Below are 15048 nucleotides of genomic sequence, written 5' to 3'. Positions count from 1 at the left end.
ATATTATATTTATTTATATTTATATTTATTTTTGACAACATCCAACAGCGAAAGCACCAGAACAGGATGGTTAAGACTTGGAAGACTATGTGGAAGGAAATTACAGTTTTCGATATTCTAGCGAAAACCTACGGCATCAGGTAGGGACTAAAAACCCAATCCACATTTTGGCCTAGGCGGGATTTGAACCTGGGTCACAGAGATAGGAGGGGAGGAAAGTACTGCTATGCCAACTTGACAATCCGATATCATTTTTGTTGTTTTATCAGATATGCTGATAATACAACTAAAATCTAAAAATCAATCATGTGATGATGTCATCTTGGTGCGACCTAAATTTTCAAACTTATTTTTGAAGTTGCAATCACTTAAAGTTAGGGTGTAATGTTTTTCTGGGACACCCTGTAAAAAATTCAACCCTAAAACATTTGCCTTTAATAAAGGTAAATGTTTTAGGGTTGAAAATTTATTTTAAAAAATGATCAGGGGATTTTTATGTTTTGGGTATCAGACTGAAGCTGAGAGTTTTTCTTTCAAATACTGAAAAAATCATGAAAATAGCACTTTGAGTTGCAATGCCAATTATGTAAAAGTAGTCATTTTTCATCCTGTCCACAAAAAAAGTACCACAGTAAGGGATTTTCACTGTACCTACATGTATGTGCGTGTGTCACTCTGTTCCAAAAGTAGCGATGAGTCAAAAAGTAGCGAGAATTGGAGAAATGCAGGAATATGTTAGTTGTCTTTTTTGGCAATAGTTTTTGTTTTGCCAATTCGTTTAAAAAACGTATATAGAGTAGACTTAGGAATCATTCCCTTGGTCCAAAGTGTTTGGAATTCCATCTCACAGACTGTTGGATCCAGATATCCATCTCAACCAGGGTTTACTCATCTTGAACGACATATAATGCCCCTCACTTGCAAAACCGTTCCGCCAACACTGGATGTATTGTCAATATTGAAAACGGAATTAATAGGCTAATTCAGCTTTCAATGTCCGACAGTTAGCCGATGTGACCAAGAGGATTATTTCAGCTTAATGTTCCATAGCGTCCAGAAGTTCATAGGATTCCTACATCGTTACTATCAGCTCACCTAAATCATCTTTCAATTTGTATCCAGTTGTAGTGTATGTTGTGATACTAGTCTCATCATGGATAATTATATACGCACATCATAAAGATGCTTCCCGTAAATCATGGGCATTGGTCAAATAATGGGCAGACTCGAAACTCTACTTGGAAATAGTTCAGAGCAGAAGAAGTGGTCTTACATGTAGCATCTCATGTTCCATATGATGTATTGACAATCATATGGAACGCCAAAGAGGCATTTAATGTGATTACCGAATCGGTGATGCACTTTCGCAATCGGTGATGCATATATTCACGATCGGTGATGGACTTCTGCAACCGGTGATCAACTTTTACAGGTGATGCATATTCACGAACTGTGATGGATTTTCGTGATCGGTGATGGACTTTTGCAATTGGTGATGGACTTTCGTGATCGGTGATGGACTTTAGTGATCGGTGATCAACTTTGCAATCGGTGATGGACTTTTGCGAACGGTGATCAACTTTGCAATCTGTGATGGACTTTCGCGATTGGTGATAGACTTTTGTGATCGGTGATCAACTTTGCGATCGGTGATGGACATTTGCGATCGGTGATGGACTTTCGTGACCATGTGATCAGTTTTGCAATCAGTTGTTGTGTGTGAACTTGCGTCTAATCAGTTTTGTGGCCTCGTGGTTAAGGGCACTGATTCGTGGTCTGCGGGTAAAGCTGCAGGTTGTGGGTTCGAGTCCTGGCGGGGTCATGGTGCGTGTGCACTTGGGCAAGGCACTTTGTCACTCATTGCTTCTCTCCACCCAGGAGTAAATGGGTACCTGTGAGGGCAGAGATGGTTATTGTGATTGAATTAGCTACCTTGCGCCTAACAGGCTGCATCGAGCTGTATACTCCCCAGGGAGCTGAGATGGTATTTGGAATGTTTCATGTGCCCAATGAGCAGGGGTAATAATGATGTAGCGCCTTGAGCACCAGTCCTGGTGGATACGTGCGCTTTATAAATAGCCAATATTATTATTATTATTATTATTAATCAGTTACATTTATCACACTGATTTATCAGTTCCTAGCTCCATGATATCACCGACTTTAGAACTAGAGCAATTTTTACAAATTTACATCATTTGTAGATTATATTAAACTAGTTAATGCATTAATGTGGCCATTGCGAATGAGCAGAGACTTAGTGTCGGTACATAGGTTACTGTTGTGGTTGTAGTGCTATTCAGAAATTTTATTTGGTTTTTTTTTTTTAACATTATTCAATGTTTTCCTTTGAAAACTTCGATGTGTAAGTACCCAAAATTGTTTTTAAAAGACTATGCTCACCGGTGAATCATTATTCATTTGTGAAAGAATATGTAACCATTTGGGTTAAATAGCGAAAGTATTTTCTGTTTGTTTGCACTCCACAATTAAACACGCTCGGCCACAATACTGATGACTGTGGGTTCAATGACATGTTTAATGGTTACCGAAAAGAAATCCTACAACAGCTGTCATACAAGCAAGGGCATACATTACTTTACCATAAGATTGGAATGTAAACACAACCACACAGAGTTGAGTTCAAATTTCCACGCGTTAAGTGCAATAATAGAGCTCAGTCCTTTCTCTTTTGTTTTGTTTACGAGGAAATAAAGATAAGCCAATTAGTTTAATACAAAGCAACAGGTGATTTATCCGCATATTAGGAGGCCAAGCCTGAGTTAAAAAAAATGTTTATTTGTCGGTATGTGACATGTGTGTGTATGGGGGGGGGGGGTATAAACTTAACAACTTCCAGTCAACTGTGTCATGGAATATTAACACCGAATTTGATCCATGACAACACAGCGCAGCCAGTGCTGTAAAAACAATTCCCTTTTAAGAAACTTTATATGTGTTCTGTTGTTGGTGGCTAAACCAAAACTGATATTACAAGTTGCGTTCACATTTCCACGCGTTAAGTGCAATAATAGAGCTCAGTCCTTTCTCTTTTGTTTTGTTTACGAGGAAATAAAGATAAGCCAATTTAGTTAAACACAAATCAACAGGTGATTTATCTGCATATTAGGAGACCAAGCCAGAGTAAAAAAAAAAAGGTTTATTTGTCGGTAAATAATCTAAACTCTTGTAGAAAAACATACCATGGACTATTGATACATTAAAAATATAAGCAATTAAAAACTCTGCATCCAGGTTGTAACGATAATAGCTTGTAGCGGACGTTGTTAATTATTTTCCTTTTCTTATGTTTTGTCTTTAATTTGTACCATAATCATCTCTAGGTTTAGAAAATATTTTCCCCCTTATTTAGCACAAGCTGATTTACTCGATCATAGATCGGGTAGGGCGTAGTGTTGGGGATGAAAATGTGGGGAGTTAAATGTAAATGGGGATATAGTTAAGGAGACATGCAGTTATAGAAAAGCAATTTCTGTGGTGTGATCTGAGGCAATTTCTGACCACTAAAACCAATTTTAGTAAAAGATCATCTTTTAAAGTTTTGAGTTTGGAGTAATTGAATCAGCTACATGTATTCTGAGCAATAGAATCATTGTTGTAGGCTACAATTTTTATTCGGGGAAGAAAAAGTGGGGGGGGGGGGACCAAACAATGTCCCCCGCTTTAAAATGGGGAGGGGGGGGGGTTCCCCCTGTCCCCCGTCGATTTATGCACATGATAATTATGTACCATGGCAACTGTCTGTAAATGTTCCCGTTGGTCTGTTAAATTGGCATTTTGTGAGGCAGTCGCATTTGGAAAATGCAGTGAAAGGGTTACCGTAGTACACAGGCGAAGGCTGATTGTACAGTTTCGACAATAAATCATAATGCAATAAAACGTAAAGGTAGGTGTCATTTAAAATGAAAATGTTGAGTGTTACCATAAATTTACAAACGGTCTGAATCATGGACGAAGGCCATAATTAAGTTTCAGTATTGGACTCTTCAACAAACGTAAACTTGAACTTCTTACAATTTGCGAGACCGTCTGCGACAAAAAAGTCGATTTAACTGTTATTGAAGTTGGTTCAACCATCTATATAAGAGCAAGTTTTACTTGGCCTCCGAGAAATGTTTGCTCCTGAAAGGATCCGAGACCGCGGTCTCCCTCGACACGTACACCAAAATGGCTCCACGTCCGTGGAAAAATGTGTGTGTCTTCCACCGGGTCGGACACTTTTTCGTCAATTTTTTAGTGAATGCATCGATCCTTCGTTGACCCCAAACAGGCCCCCGAAATTATAACACGACACTGAATTATACGTGGCGGGCAGCGAACTCACAACGCTCAGCCTTGGTGGTGGAAGCATGGAGCTGTAACACATTATGGAAGCAACAGCACTCTATCACGCGACGTCACATGCTTGTGCTTCAAATAGCGAGCACCGTAGACCCAACCTCGTTTCCAGGGTGTGGAGCAGGCTGCAGTACGCGTTGCCAGTGACGGTTTTACGCATAGCCGGGAAGTACCACGCAGTGTAGACTTTCGATTGGTCAGACCGCGCTAGGCATACTAATGTATAGTCCTGAGTAGTATTCGTTGCACTCGGCACAGGGGCGGCAAGCGAAGCATATGAAAGAATAGGGACACTTGGTGGCCACGCACCATGGACAAAAAATATTTTACCAAGGTCACCCCATGCTAACGTTTGGTGAACTCTTTTGCAAAACAGCCGAGTAGAACACGTAAACGCAACCCCTACGTTGACCTCGCTGACCTCGCACAGTCTAGACACGCAGAAAAAGCCAGCACAGGGGGCGGCCAGGCAGTCAACGTGAAAGCGCACACGACGGCAAATTCCTGCGCAAAACGCAGTCACGAAAAATCGACTAAACGGATCGCCGGTCCGTACGGGAAAATCAGGACGACCCGAAGCGTCCGACCCGGCGGAAGACACCCTCCGCATTTTGCCACGGACGTGGAGCGATTTTGGCGTCGCGGGAGCCCGCGGTCTCGGATCCTTTCATGAGCAAACATCGTCTCGGAGGCCGAGTTAAACTCTCTCTTATATATATAGATAGACCATATAGCTCCATGCATAGACCATGTACAATTCAGTGTAAGATCCCTTGACTTCAGTGGTTCAAGTCCTGACGGGGTCATAGTGCATGTGCCCTTGGGCATTTGGGCATGGCACTTTGTCACTCATTGCTTCTCTCCACCCAGGAGTAAATAGGTACCTGTGAGAGCAGAGATGCCTCCATGCTTTTATACACCTAGACACCCAATTTTGGCAACACCCCCAATTACAAAACCTTCCTTCTATCAAACTTCCATCAAACCTTCATTTCTTCAAACATTGCTTCAAGTTCAACCAATCAGTCTTCAACGCATAAACAGTTTTCAATACTGAACTGTGTTAAGTTGTAACAACTGTTTAATAAAATCTAGAAATGATATAAATTTGTAAAAATTGCTCCAGTTCTTACAAGTCAGTGATATCATGATGGAGCAAGGAACTGATAAATCAGTGTGAAACGTGCCAATGAATAGACGCAACACACAACAACTGATTGCAAAACTGATCACATGGTCAAGAAAGTCCATCACCGATCGCAAATGTCCATCACCGATCACAAAGTCCATCACCGATCGTGAAAGACCATCGCCGATTAAATGCCTCTTTGGCGTTCTTGTTTCGCAAAAGAGGCATTTAATCAGTGATGCACTTTCGCAATCGGTGATACTTTGCAATTGGTGATGGACTTTGCAAACAGGTGACGGTCTTTCGCAGTGATTAAAGTTGCGATCACCAATCGTTGATCACCGGTTGCAAAATTCCATCACCGATTGCAAAAGTCCATCACTGATCGCGAAAGTCCATCACCGCTCGTGGATGTATGCATCACCAGTAAAAGTTGATCACCGGTCGCAGAAGTCCATCACCGATCGTGAATATGCATCACCGATTGCAAATGTGCATCACCGATTCGATGATCACATTAAATGCCTCTTTGGCGTTCCATACAATCAAGCCCTGTCAGGGTTGTACCTATAATGGAAGTATGAAGCAGAATATATACAAGCTGTAGCCCTAAGTATTGTCAGTTGTGTTTGCAAACAGTGTTTTCTCTGGAAATGGAAAGGGTTTCCGGAGCAGTAAACAAAAGAGCAGACTTTTTAAGTAACCTTGTTGATCCAGATACTCCGAAATGTGTAGGGGAAATGTTCACAATGCCCATTGCCATTGGAGTTGGGGCTGGTACCTTATATCGAAGGGGGCGCTGTTCAAAACCGACGATTATGCACACTACGGACAATAAAGACGCTTTTGAGGGCAATGCATGTGTGAAATTAAACAAAAAGGCACCCGTTACGTTCACTGCAAAAAAAGAGGGCTTTGTCTTTAAAAGGGCACTTTCTAACAACAACAAAAAGGGGCACTCTTTACAAATATTTGGGGGGTAAGCGCTGGTGAAAAAAAGGGCATTTGGATGGAAAAAGTCAGTCTTTACAAAATATTGGGGGTAAATACCCCCTTACCCACACACCCCCCCCCCCTCCCCCGCTGGCTACACCTATGGTGTTCAGTGCGTAACTGTGCTAGTGTGCTGAGAGAATCATACTGTCAAGGATTGCCAAATAACAAGGACAAAGTATTAATTGAGTTGATTCATAAAATCATATGCACCATTGTTTATTTTCTTTTAAGAAGCTCAATTGTTGCAAGCGAGTTGATAAGTCTTTTTAGTATTCCGTATTCAGTGTGTAGTGGAAGCTGGTGATCTCACATTAACGTTCATGGCATTCCACCCGTCTACACGATTCATTTTAATTGCAAGAGAACTATTAATTGAAAACAATGAAAAAAATTGAAATAGAGACCAAATTATTGAAAAATCGGATTCAATGGCAAACTAGTATGTATTATTAATTTATATGTTCTGCATAAATGCAGAACATATCAATTTACAATAAAGTAACGGTAACAGTCACCCTTTTCACACCAATTTCACATTGCTTTTGCACCAATTTTCCCACTTATTTTGCCTATTTCTCTCCTGTACACACGAAATCACTCTGAATTTGCAGTGGAAAAAATGTGGGGCAGAAGTTGCATGTAAAATGAAGAATACTTATGTGCATGCCATTTCATTGCACAAAAATTCCAATCGCATTTATAGTGTTAAATTCAAATTGCAGCGATTTCCCCCCCCCCCCCCTTGAGGACTTTATTTCAATAAATGGTTAGAGATTTCTTACATCAATCCCAAAAAACCATTACATGTACAATGCGCCGTGAAAATGGGTATATAATTTGCAGTATGCATAATAATGGTCAGTTTTGAAGAGCGCCCCCATTTGGAAGGTGGGTACCATGTAGGGATGCCATTGGTAACTTTGGCTGCACGCAGGCTTAGCCAAGATTGCTCGATACCATTACTAGCACACTCCCGTAAAAAGTGGTCCGGCAACCATTCTACACAAAACCCCAAGCACCATGGGTTCTTGTACACAAAAACCTTATCAGTCGGCCGATCACACTCAATTGACTTTGGCAAAACCGCAAGCCTCATCATCAAGAATAAGTTAACCGGACCAACCTTTACGAGATTGTATTCCTAATGTCTATTTGTGGATGATCTTTATGTAGCGATTGATTCTGTTCCTATGCGCAACATGTATGAGTTGCTTTGCAGGGGCTCTAACAGGTCTTTCATGACCTTGTTAAGAATAGACATGCCTCTACATGAGAATACATATTAGGAGGGTCACTTTAAATTTCAAACATTTCTGTTAACCTAGATTGTTTGGCTGCAGGAGGGTGTTTTTTTAATTTAAATTAAATATAATTGTAAATACCTTTTCTGCTTCATAGACATTGCCCAATTTGAGATGCAGCATTCCAATGTTGAATAAGATCTTTGCGGGTGGTTCCGTAATTCTCAGCAAGTGGTCCAGGGCAGGGCCCACCTGGCCATGCTCAAACATGACCACGCCCTCATTCCACATACTAATGGTGTCCTTGTGTGTTGCCTTTGCACCCAGAGTTGGGCTTGGGGAAGGAGAGGTGCCACTAAGAGGATTTGGGAGTGGGGGATTGGGTAGTAAAGGGGCGCTATTGTGGCTGGTGCTTGGGAGAGTAGGGGGAGGATAAGAGGGTAAGGTCTTGGGGTTAGGGGAGGGGCTCCTGGTGGGTTGGGTGATGGGTTTGAAGTTGTTGGAAGGGATAGGAATAGGATGGGGCGGCAGGTGTTGTGGAGGAATTGGGCTTGGACTCTACAATGAAAAGAAATACATACCGTTAACACATAACAACAGTTTTAATCAAATCATGTTTTAATTTAATAATACACCTTTAATGTGATAACAACTTTGATTTTGGACAACACTGTTTATCACAACAGTGATAAAGTGTTTTATTTAAGGACGCAAGGTCTGAGTATAATTTAATTATGCAAAGAATAATACAGGCCATCAGCAATTATGTCACACATTGCATAATATAAAGCTTTGAATGGTTTTGGCATTTTTACGGCATATACTTTTTACTGAGGCAAATTTGATGGAGTTTGGTTAATAGCAGAAACTGTAAGGCCAAAAAAAAAATAAGTCGGTCTCTGGTCAGCGCGCGCGTCGATTTTAAGCATGCGCATCTTTTTTTTTCCCAAAATGTTCTGCGGTAGCTCCAACAGCGCCCTCGATTTCCGCACCTCCTCAATTTTTTTTTACCAAAGAGCACCAAGGAATGGGAAATTGCACCAAGGCAAATGATTGAAAGCACCAAGGCAAATTATGGAGGACACCAATGTACATGAGGACACCAAAAAAGCAAAATAGTACCCACCTTGTCTGTATAATCCAAGCTTGAAAAAAAAAAAAAAGCAAAAAAAAAAAAAAAAGCCGCGTGGCCGCGTCAATTCCGGAACTTTGGTCTGACCAGAGACCGAATATTTTTTTTTTTTGGCCTAACTCGGTAGGGCCTAAATTTACTTGAATGTGCTCAGGAAAAATCAGCAGAGTAGAACCACACATTAGGCCAAAAAAAAATAATACTTGGTCTCTGGTCAGCGCGCACGTCGATTTTAATCATGCGCGTCAACCTTTTTGTTCTCTTCAAATTAACACGGAAGCTACAACAGCGCCCTCTATTGCCGCACCTCCTCAAATTTTTGTACCGAGGAGCACCAAGGAATGGGGAAATTGCACAAAGGCAAATGATAAAGGGCACCAAGGCAAATTATGGAGGACACCAATGTATAATGAGGACACAATAAAGCAAAATAGTACCCACCTTGTCTGTACAATTCAAGCTTGAAAAAAAAAAAAACAATTCCGGAACTTCGGTCTGACCAGAGACCGATTATTTTTAACTTTTTTGGCCTTACACAGCATATTGAATGGTAACATGGTTTTGCTATGTGTGTGCAAATCTTTCAACAGGTTCTAGCTCTGATGGTTGTTAAATGTTATACAAAGGTTCTCTCTTACCCTTCCTCTTTTGTTTTCAGTATCTGGGATGACAAGCTCAGACACAACTTTTGCCTTGCCCAAGTAATCCACTCCCTTGATGTTTTGGACCTTGGCAGCAGGAGGGCGGAAGATATGCTCCTCAGGGACCACAAAAGACTTGGGCAGGCTTCGCTCCTGGAGAGGAAATGCGCCAAAAATCATGGTTTATTATCAGATTATGGGTAAAGGGCATTACTTCTGGCACACGGTCTACCATTGACATTAGTAATGGCAGTTGGTGTCATAGCCTATGCAGATCACCAACAGCGACAGCGCCTAATATCACCTTTCGTTGCAGTCCCTCTAAGTCTAAGTTCCACAGCAAAGGAAATTACACAAAAGGCCTATTGTGAACAACTGTTTCAGGGTACCAAGCACATGCGGCATGCAGTCATGATAGACTGGTTTCTACCATTCTAAAGATAATAGCCAGAACACTGATGGAAGAACCTGGAAGAGTCTACTGGGTATGACACTGGTGTAAATGGCCCACATGGCCCGATATCGACATTGTAAAAATGTCCCCAAAAATTGGTGGGAATCAGATTTCTAAAAAATAATTTATGAAACTTGATCTTTTCGGAAGGCAATAACAATAACTTTTTTTTTCAATATTCTCCCACTGAAAATGTACAATAAAATGCAAAAATTTGAATCAGTGTTGACTTTCAGAACTGTGGATTTTGGTTTCATGATCCAGATGGCCTCAGCTAATAGTCTACAGTGATTAACTTAGATTCAAGAAGTGCCCAAAGAAAATCAAATTTTGAGCACAATTTGCATCCATGCCCCATGGTCCATGGCAGATGTGTTAGTTTATAACATACACTTGTACAAGGGTTCCTTAATGAGATACAACTTTAGAGAGACATGAGTCCCTCTTCCCTCATTGATAGCAGATCCATAGCCACTAATAATCGGAATTTTGGCATTATTGATATTTAGTCCACAAGAGACAAAAAGTAAAACTTCCGTGGTGGTTTTAATTAGGAAAACAGTAAACTCCCGTTAAGTCAGACCTCAATGGAATGGACACAAAATCTGAGGCATCCAAGGTTCGAAGTGAAAATTTTTTGATGTTTCTATAGTCATGTCATCTTCACGTACATGTATGTACATTAAAGGCTTCTACCATTACTCGCTATGCAATGGACACGTTACTTGGCACACTTTCATTCTTCTTTAAAATATTAATGGTGTATTTTTTTAGGCACCGAGCATCCATTTTCTCAGATTTCATATTGTTCTAAAACATGAATACATGTACATGTATAAGCCACTCAAATTGTGTAACTGTGGGTAGCAAATCTTTATTTTGTGTCGTTTGTATATCAATATCAACGCAACATGCTGGGGGTTTTCTGATATGTGAGGCGATCACATAGTCAGTCCTATTTGATCGATAAAGGGTGCACCATTTGCAACTGGTCTAGCAGTAGCAATAAGGCTATCTACCAGTAGCACGCATCCTTAGTAGTCTCTAAAGCAGTCACATGCCCACTGCAAAGACCTGTTGATTGGGCTGCTGGCATGTGGGACACAATAGGACCAGCGGTATTGATCAGGCTATACTCAAAAGCCAGGATTTGTTACGGTTACGGGCTGGAGCCTGATTACAATGCTGCATGCAAGCTGCATCCCCATTTGAAAAGACCAAATCCGTTGGGCAATAATGAGTCATGAAAAAAGCTTTGTGATGTTCTTTACGCTTCTTTATGACTGCTCTATCTGGCAGCGTTGCTATGGATTGATATAACAAAAATTACTGCAAGTGAGAGTTTTTTTTTTTTAAAGTCAGTGCCCCTAACCAAAATTGGAGATTTCTATTGTTTTAGCAATAGTGACCTTTACCTTTGAACTGTCGGCCCAAAAATCAATAGGCCTAATAAGACTTCCAAAGAGCAACCCAAAAACCAAATTTGAAGTTCCTCAGGCATTTGTGCTGACATTATTTCTAATGTTTTAGCAATATTGACCTTGATCTTTGACCCGTCGGCCCTAAAATAGTCTTCTTAACACTACTAAGTCTACCCACAAACCAAATTTCAAGCTCCTAAGTAAAGTATTTCTCAAGTTATTGCGTTGACAAAATTTCTATTGTTTTAACAATAGTGACCTTGACCTTTGACCTGTCGGCCCCAAAAGCACTAGGCTCCTTAAGACTACCTAGAACAACCCATGAACCAAATTTCAAATTCCTAAGTTAAAGCTATAGTCCATCATTTGTAGCCATCCGAAAAGTAACTGGCGTAATTATTGTTGAAAAACAAACTTGGTTGAAAGATAGTAAGGGAACTAAACTCCCTGTGAAATTATTCTTTCTGGGAAGCTGTCATTTTGAAGTAATCAACGAAAGAAGGCATTTCCAACGGTGATTCTTAAGAAGCACCGTAGGAAAATTTAAATTAGTAGTTCGTTTTGTTATTCAGCACAGCGCGCACAAGTATTGGAACGACGCACACGCGCATGCGGTTGTTATAATTCGTCGGATCAGTGCGCTACGTCGGGTATAGCTGCAATTCAAAACAATTCAAAACATGATTCAGTAACTTTTGATTTGAAATTGAGATCTTAGAATGCTGTTTTTCTCGGAATGTACAGCTGAAGCTTAGCTGAAACTTCATCAGGTTAGTTGCTCAGTATCTTTCATTAGATTTTGAACTCTTTTGTTGCTTCAAACAAACAAAATGCACAAATTACAAATGATGGACTGTAGCTTTAAGCATTTCTGAAGTTACCACGTTGACAGGATTTCTATTGTTTTAGCAATAGTGACCTTGACTTTTGACCTGTCGGCCCCAAAATCATTAGGCTTCTTAACACTATCAAGAACAACCCACAAACCATATCTTAAGTTCCTAAGTAAAGTACATGTATTTCTCAAGTTATCATGCTGACAAAAGGTCCTAACCAAAACATAACACACACACACAGACATACGCTAGCACATTTGTAAATCGAGGATTTTCTTTTGTGCCACTTCCCATTTCCTTTGTTTGTACTTTTGTTTGTACCTTTTCGCAACAGCTCTCATTGGTTTTGTACATGTTTTCTAATTGAGGTCATTCTCGATTCTGTTCCTGTCCTCAATTCGTCAATGATGTTGCACGTGTGTGTCCTCGATTTACACCATAAACAAACGCAGACAACCATACATACACACAAAAGGAATACACCAGTGTTGTAGTCGAGGCCACAACCTCCGAGGCCAAGGCCAAGGCCGAGGCCACAACCTCCCGAGGCCAAGGCCGAGGCCGAGGCCACAACCGCGAGGCCAAGGCCAAGGCCGAGGCCACCACCTTTGAGGCCAAGGCCAAGGCCGAGGCCAGCTATCAAAACACGTAATAAAATATCTATCACTAAAACAAGGCTAAGATTATGTTGGAGTTTTAACATCTTTTTAGTTGAATTCACTGAGTTTTGGAGTGCCTGGCTTACAAATTTACAGCTTGCAATGGGTTTCCTCTTGTAGGGAGTCCGGCGAATTTTATTTTTTAAAGAAAGAAATCTCAAGTTTTGTATCATATAAACAGGACTCCCGATGCACAGTAGCATACACGAGTCCTGTTTATTACATCACGATCTACTGTGTTTTGTTTGCTGCCCGCAACGACGACTTTTACACAGTTGCACGTTCGGGTCGAAACTGGACCTGAAAAACAGCTCTCAAAAGTACCTTTTGTACTCATTTCATGACAGAAACAACAGTCGTTTTTATTTCATCACACCTTAGGCTACATATACCCGAAAAAATGACGGAAATGTCTTCGAGCATTCCACAACCTCTTTAATACGCAATTTAGATTATCATTATGCGCTATGTCACACCGGTTGTCAGCTTACTGGTCCTCGGTCGCCGGTCGAAGGGTCGTTTCTCAGTGGTCATCATGTGGATCATTCGCGACTATTTAGATATAGATCAATGATAATTTTTTTAGAAACTCAAAATCTCAGTGGGGGGGCGACTGGGGGGGGCGACAAGGTTTCATGGGGGGGCGGTCGCCCCCCCCCCCCACGCCCCCCCGGTGGCTACGCCACTGAGTACACTCGATTGTACTCAGAAAGTTCAGACTTTTACTGAAACAGTGGCTTATAAAAAGAAATGATTAAGCTTGCCGCACCTTGCCGCGCAAATCATTTTTAAAGGTCAGGGTACAGAGGCGAAACGCTGCAACCAGACTAGTCTACTACCACATGATATTGTACGCAAATGGGATTGGTGCCAGACTTATGTAGTCTGGCACACAGTAACAGTAATAACGCTTGCACGCACGTGGAAAGCTGAAGCGCAGGCTAGGCGAAGATGCTACGTACGTGAGTACGTTCAATGCAACCATTTCCAGTTCATTCGTGCGTACATTGTATATGCGTTCGTTTCACGGAACCCACTGTGGCAGAATCTCGAGGGTTTGATATGGTAAAAAAATTTAAATTAATTAGAACAGAAAACACATCAAAATGGGCGGCTTTGAGCCGGCCTCGACCGATTCGCCGAGGCCAGAAGGCTCCGAGGCCAAGGCTGAGGCCATGAAAATCGGCCTCGAGGCCGAGGCCGGCCTCGAGACCGTCAACACTGGAATACACTATCGCAATATCCCCCTTTAGTTCCGTCTCTACAACGCATACTGCATATCGATCATGCTCTACAACTGCAACAGCTGGGCAGCATCCAAAGCCATGCTTGATAAGCTGGATGCGTGCCATTGCAGACACCTCCTCTCATTAAAGGTCACGAAGCAAAGATGGTCAATGTTAGGCCATCTCCTACACACTTGCTCAGGCCTTAGACTTTGCCGTTACTGGCTCTCAAGCCTACAAACCCAGACGAGGACGGCACTGCATAAATCTACTGGGTACAATATGTGCTGAACTCAAACGGGCTGGACTTAGACCCCTCCGCACCACGAAACAAGTCCATTGCCCACAACAAGACCAGGTGGCCGAAGACAAAGGTGAAGGACTGATTGCGGTTGCAGGATGTCAAATCAGACTACCGCAACTGCAGTACACCGTATATATATAATATCCCCCTCCGGAGGGGTATAAAAATGAAGTTAAACATTTTCATGATGTTCTTTAGGCTTCTTTGTGATTGTTTGGCGGCGTTTTCTATGGGCTGAAAAAAAAAAGTTTGAGGTAAACGGAGGTACCGGTGCGGGTATTTCGCAGTACAAGGTATTCATGTACATAAAATTCTGTTCTCTTGACAGGAATGGAGTATTAATTACTTCAAGACAAATAGAGTTTCAAGGTATCCGACTTTGAGGTAACGAGAGTTACGTCGTTGGGAGCACTTGAAGAAATAGAAGCAGCTTAGCATCATCCCTGCAAAGCTCTGCACTAGTCTTTCAGTCTTTCCTGTCAAGCGTTCGGATTTGGGATTATACACCAAACATTTATCAAATTTGGTTTCTTCAATTGCTCCCATCGACATAGCAATTAATGGTATCCAATGGGCTCATAACTTGGCTGGCATCATATCTCCTACTGAAGATAGCTTCATAAAGGCAGTCATGATATAGGACGTCAATA

At 41.4% G+C, this 15048-nt stretch overlaps 1 protein-coding gene across 5 annotated transcripts in view; it reads right to left on the bottom strand.

Annotated features, from left to right (window-relative positions):
- Window positions 1–15048, bottom strand: part of LOC119720162 (neutrophil cytosol factor 2-like) — an 80256-nt gene that overhangs the window by 32452 nt on the left and 32756 nt on the right. For all 5 annotated transcript variants that reach the window (XM_038189724.1, XM_038189722.1, XM_038189726.1 and 2 more), the window contains exons 4-5: window positions 9496–9651; window positions 7867–8283 (exon numbers count right to left, since the gene is read on the bottom strand). In XM_038189724.1, the coding sequence (XP_038045652.1) occupies window positions 7867–8283; window positions 9496–9651 (573 nt within the window). The remainder of the gene's footprint in view (window positions 1–7866; window positions 8284–9495; window positions 9652–15048) is intronic.

This window comes from Patiria miniata, unplaced genomic scaffold (genome assembly GCF_015706575.1).
Source record: "Patiria miniata isolate m_02_andy unplaced genomic scaffold, ASM1570657v1 HiC_scaffold_9, whole genome shotgun sequence".
Taxonomy (NCBI): Eukaryota; Metazoa; Echinodermata; class Asteroidea; order Valvatida; family Asterinidae; genus Patiria; species Patiria miniata.
Note: the sequence above shows the minus strand (reverse complement) of the source record. Positions and strands in the feature narration are given on the sequence as shown.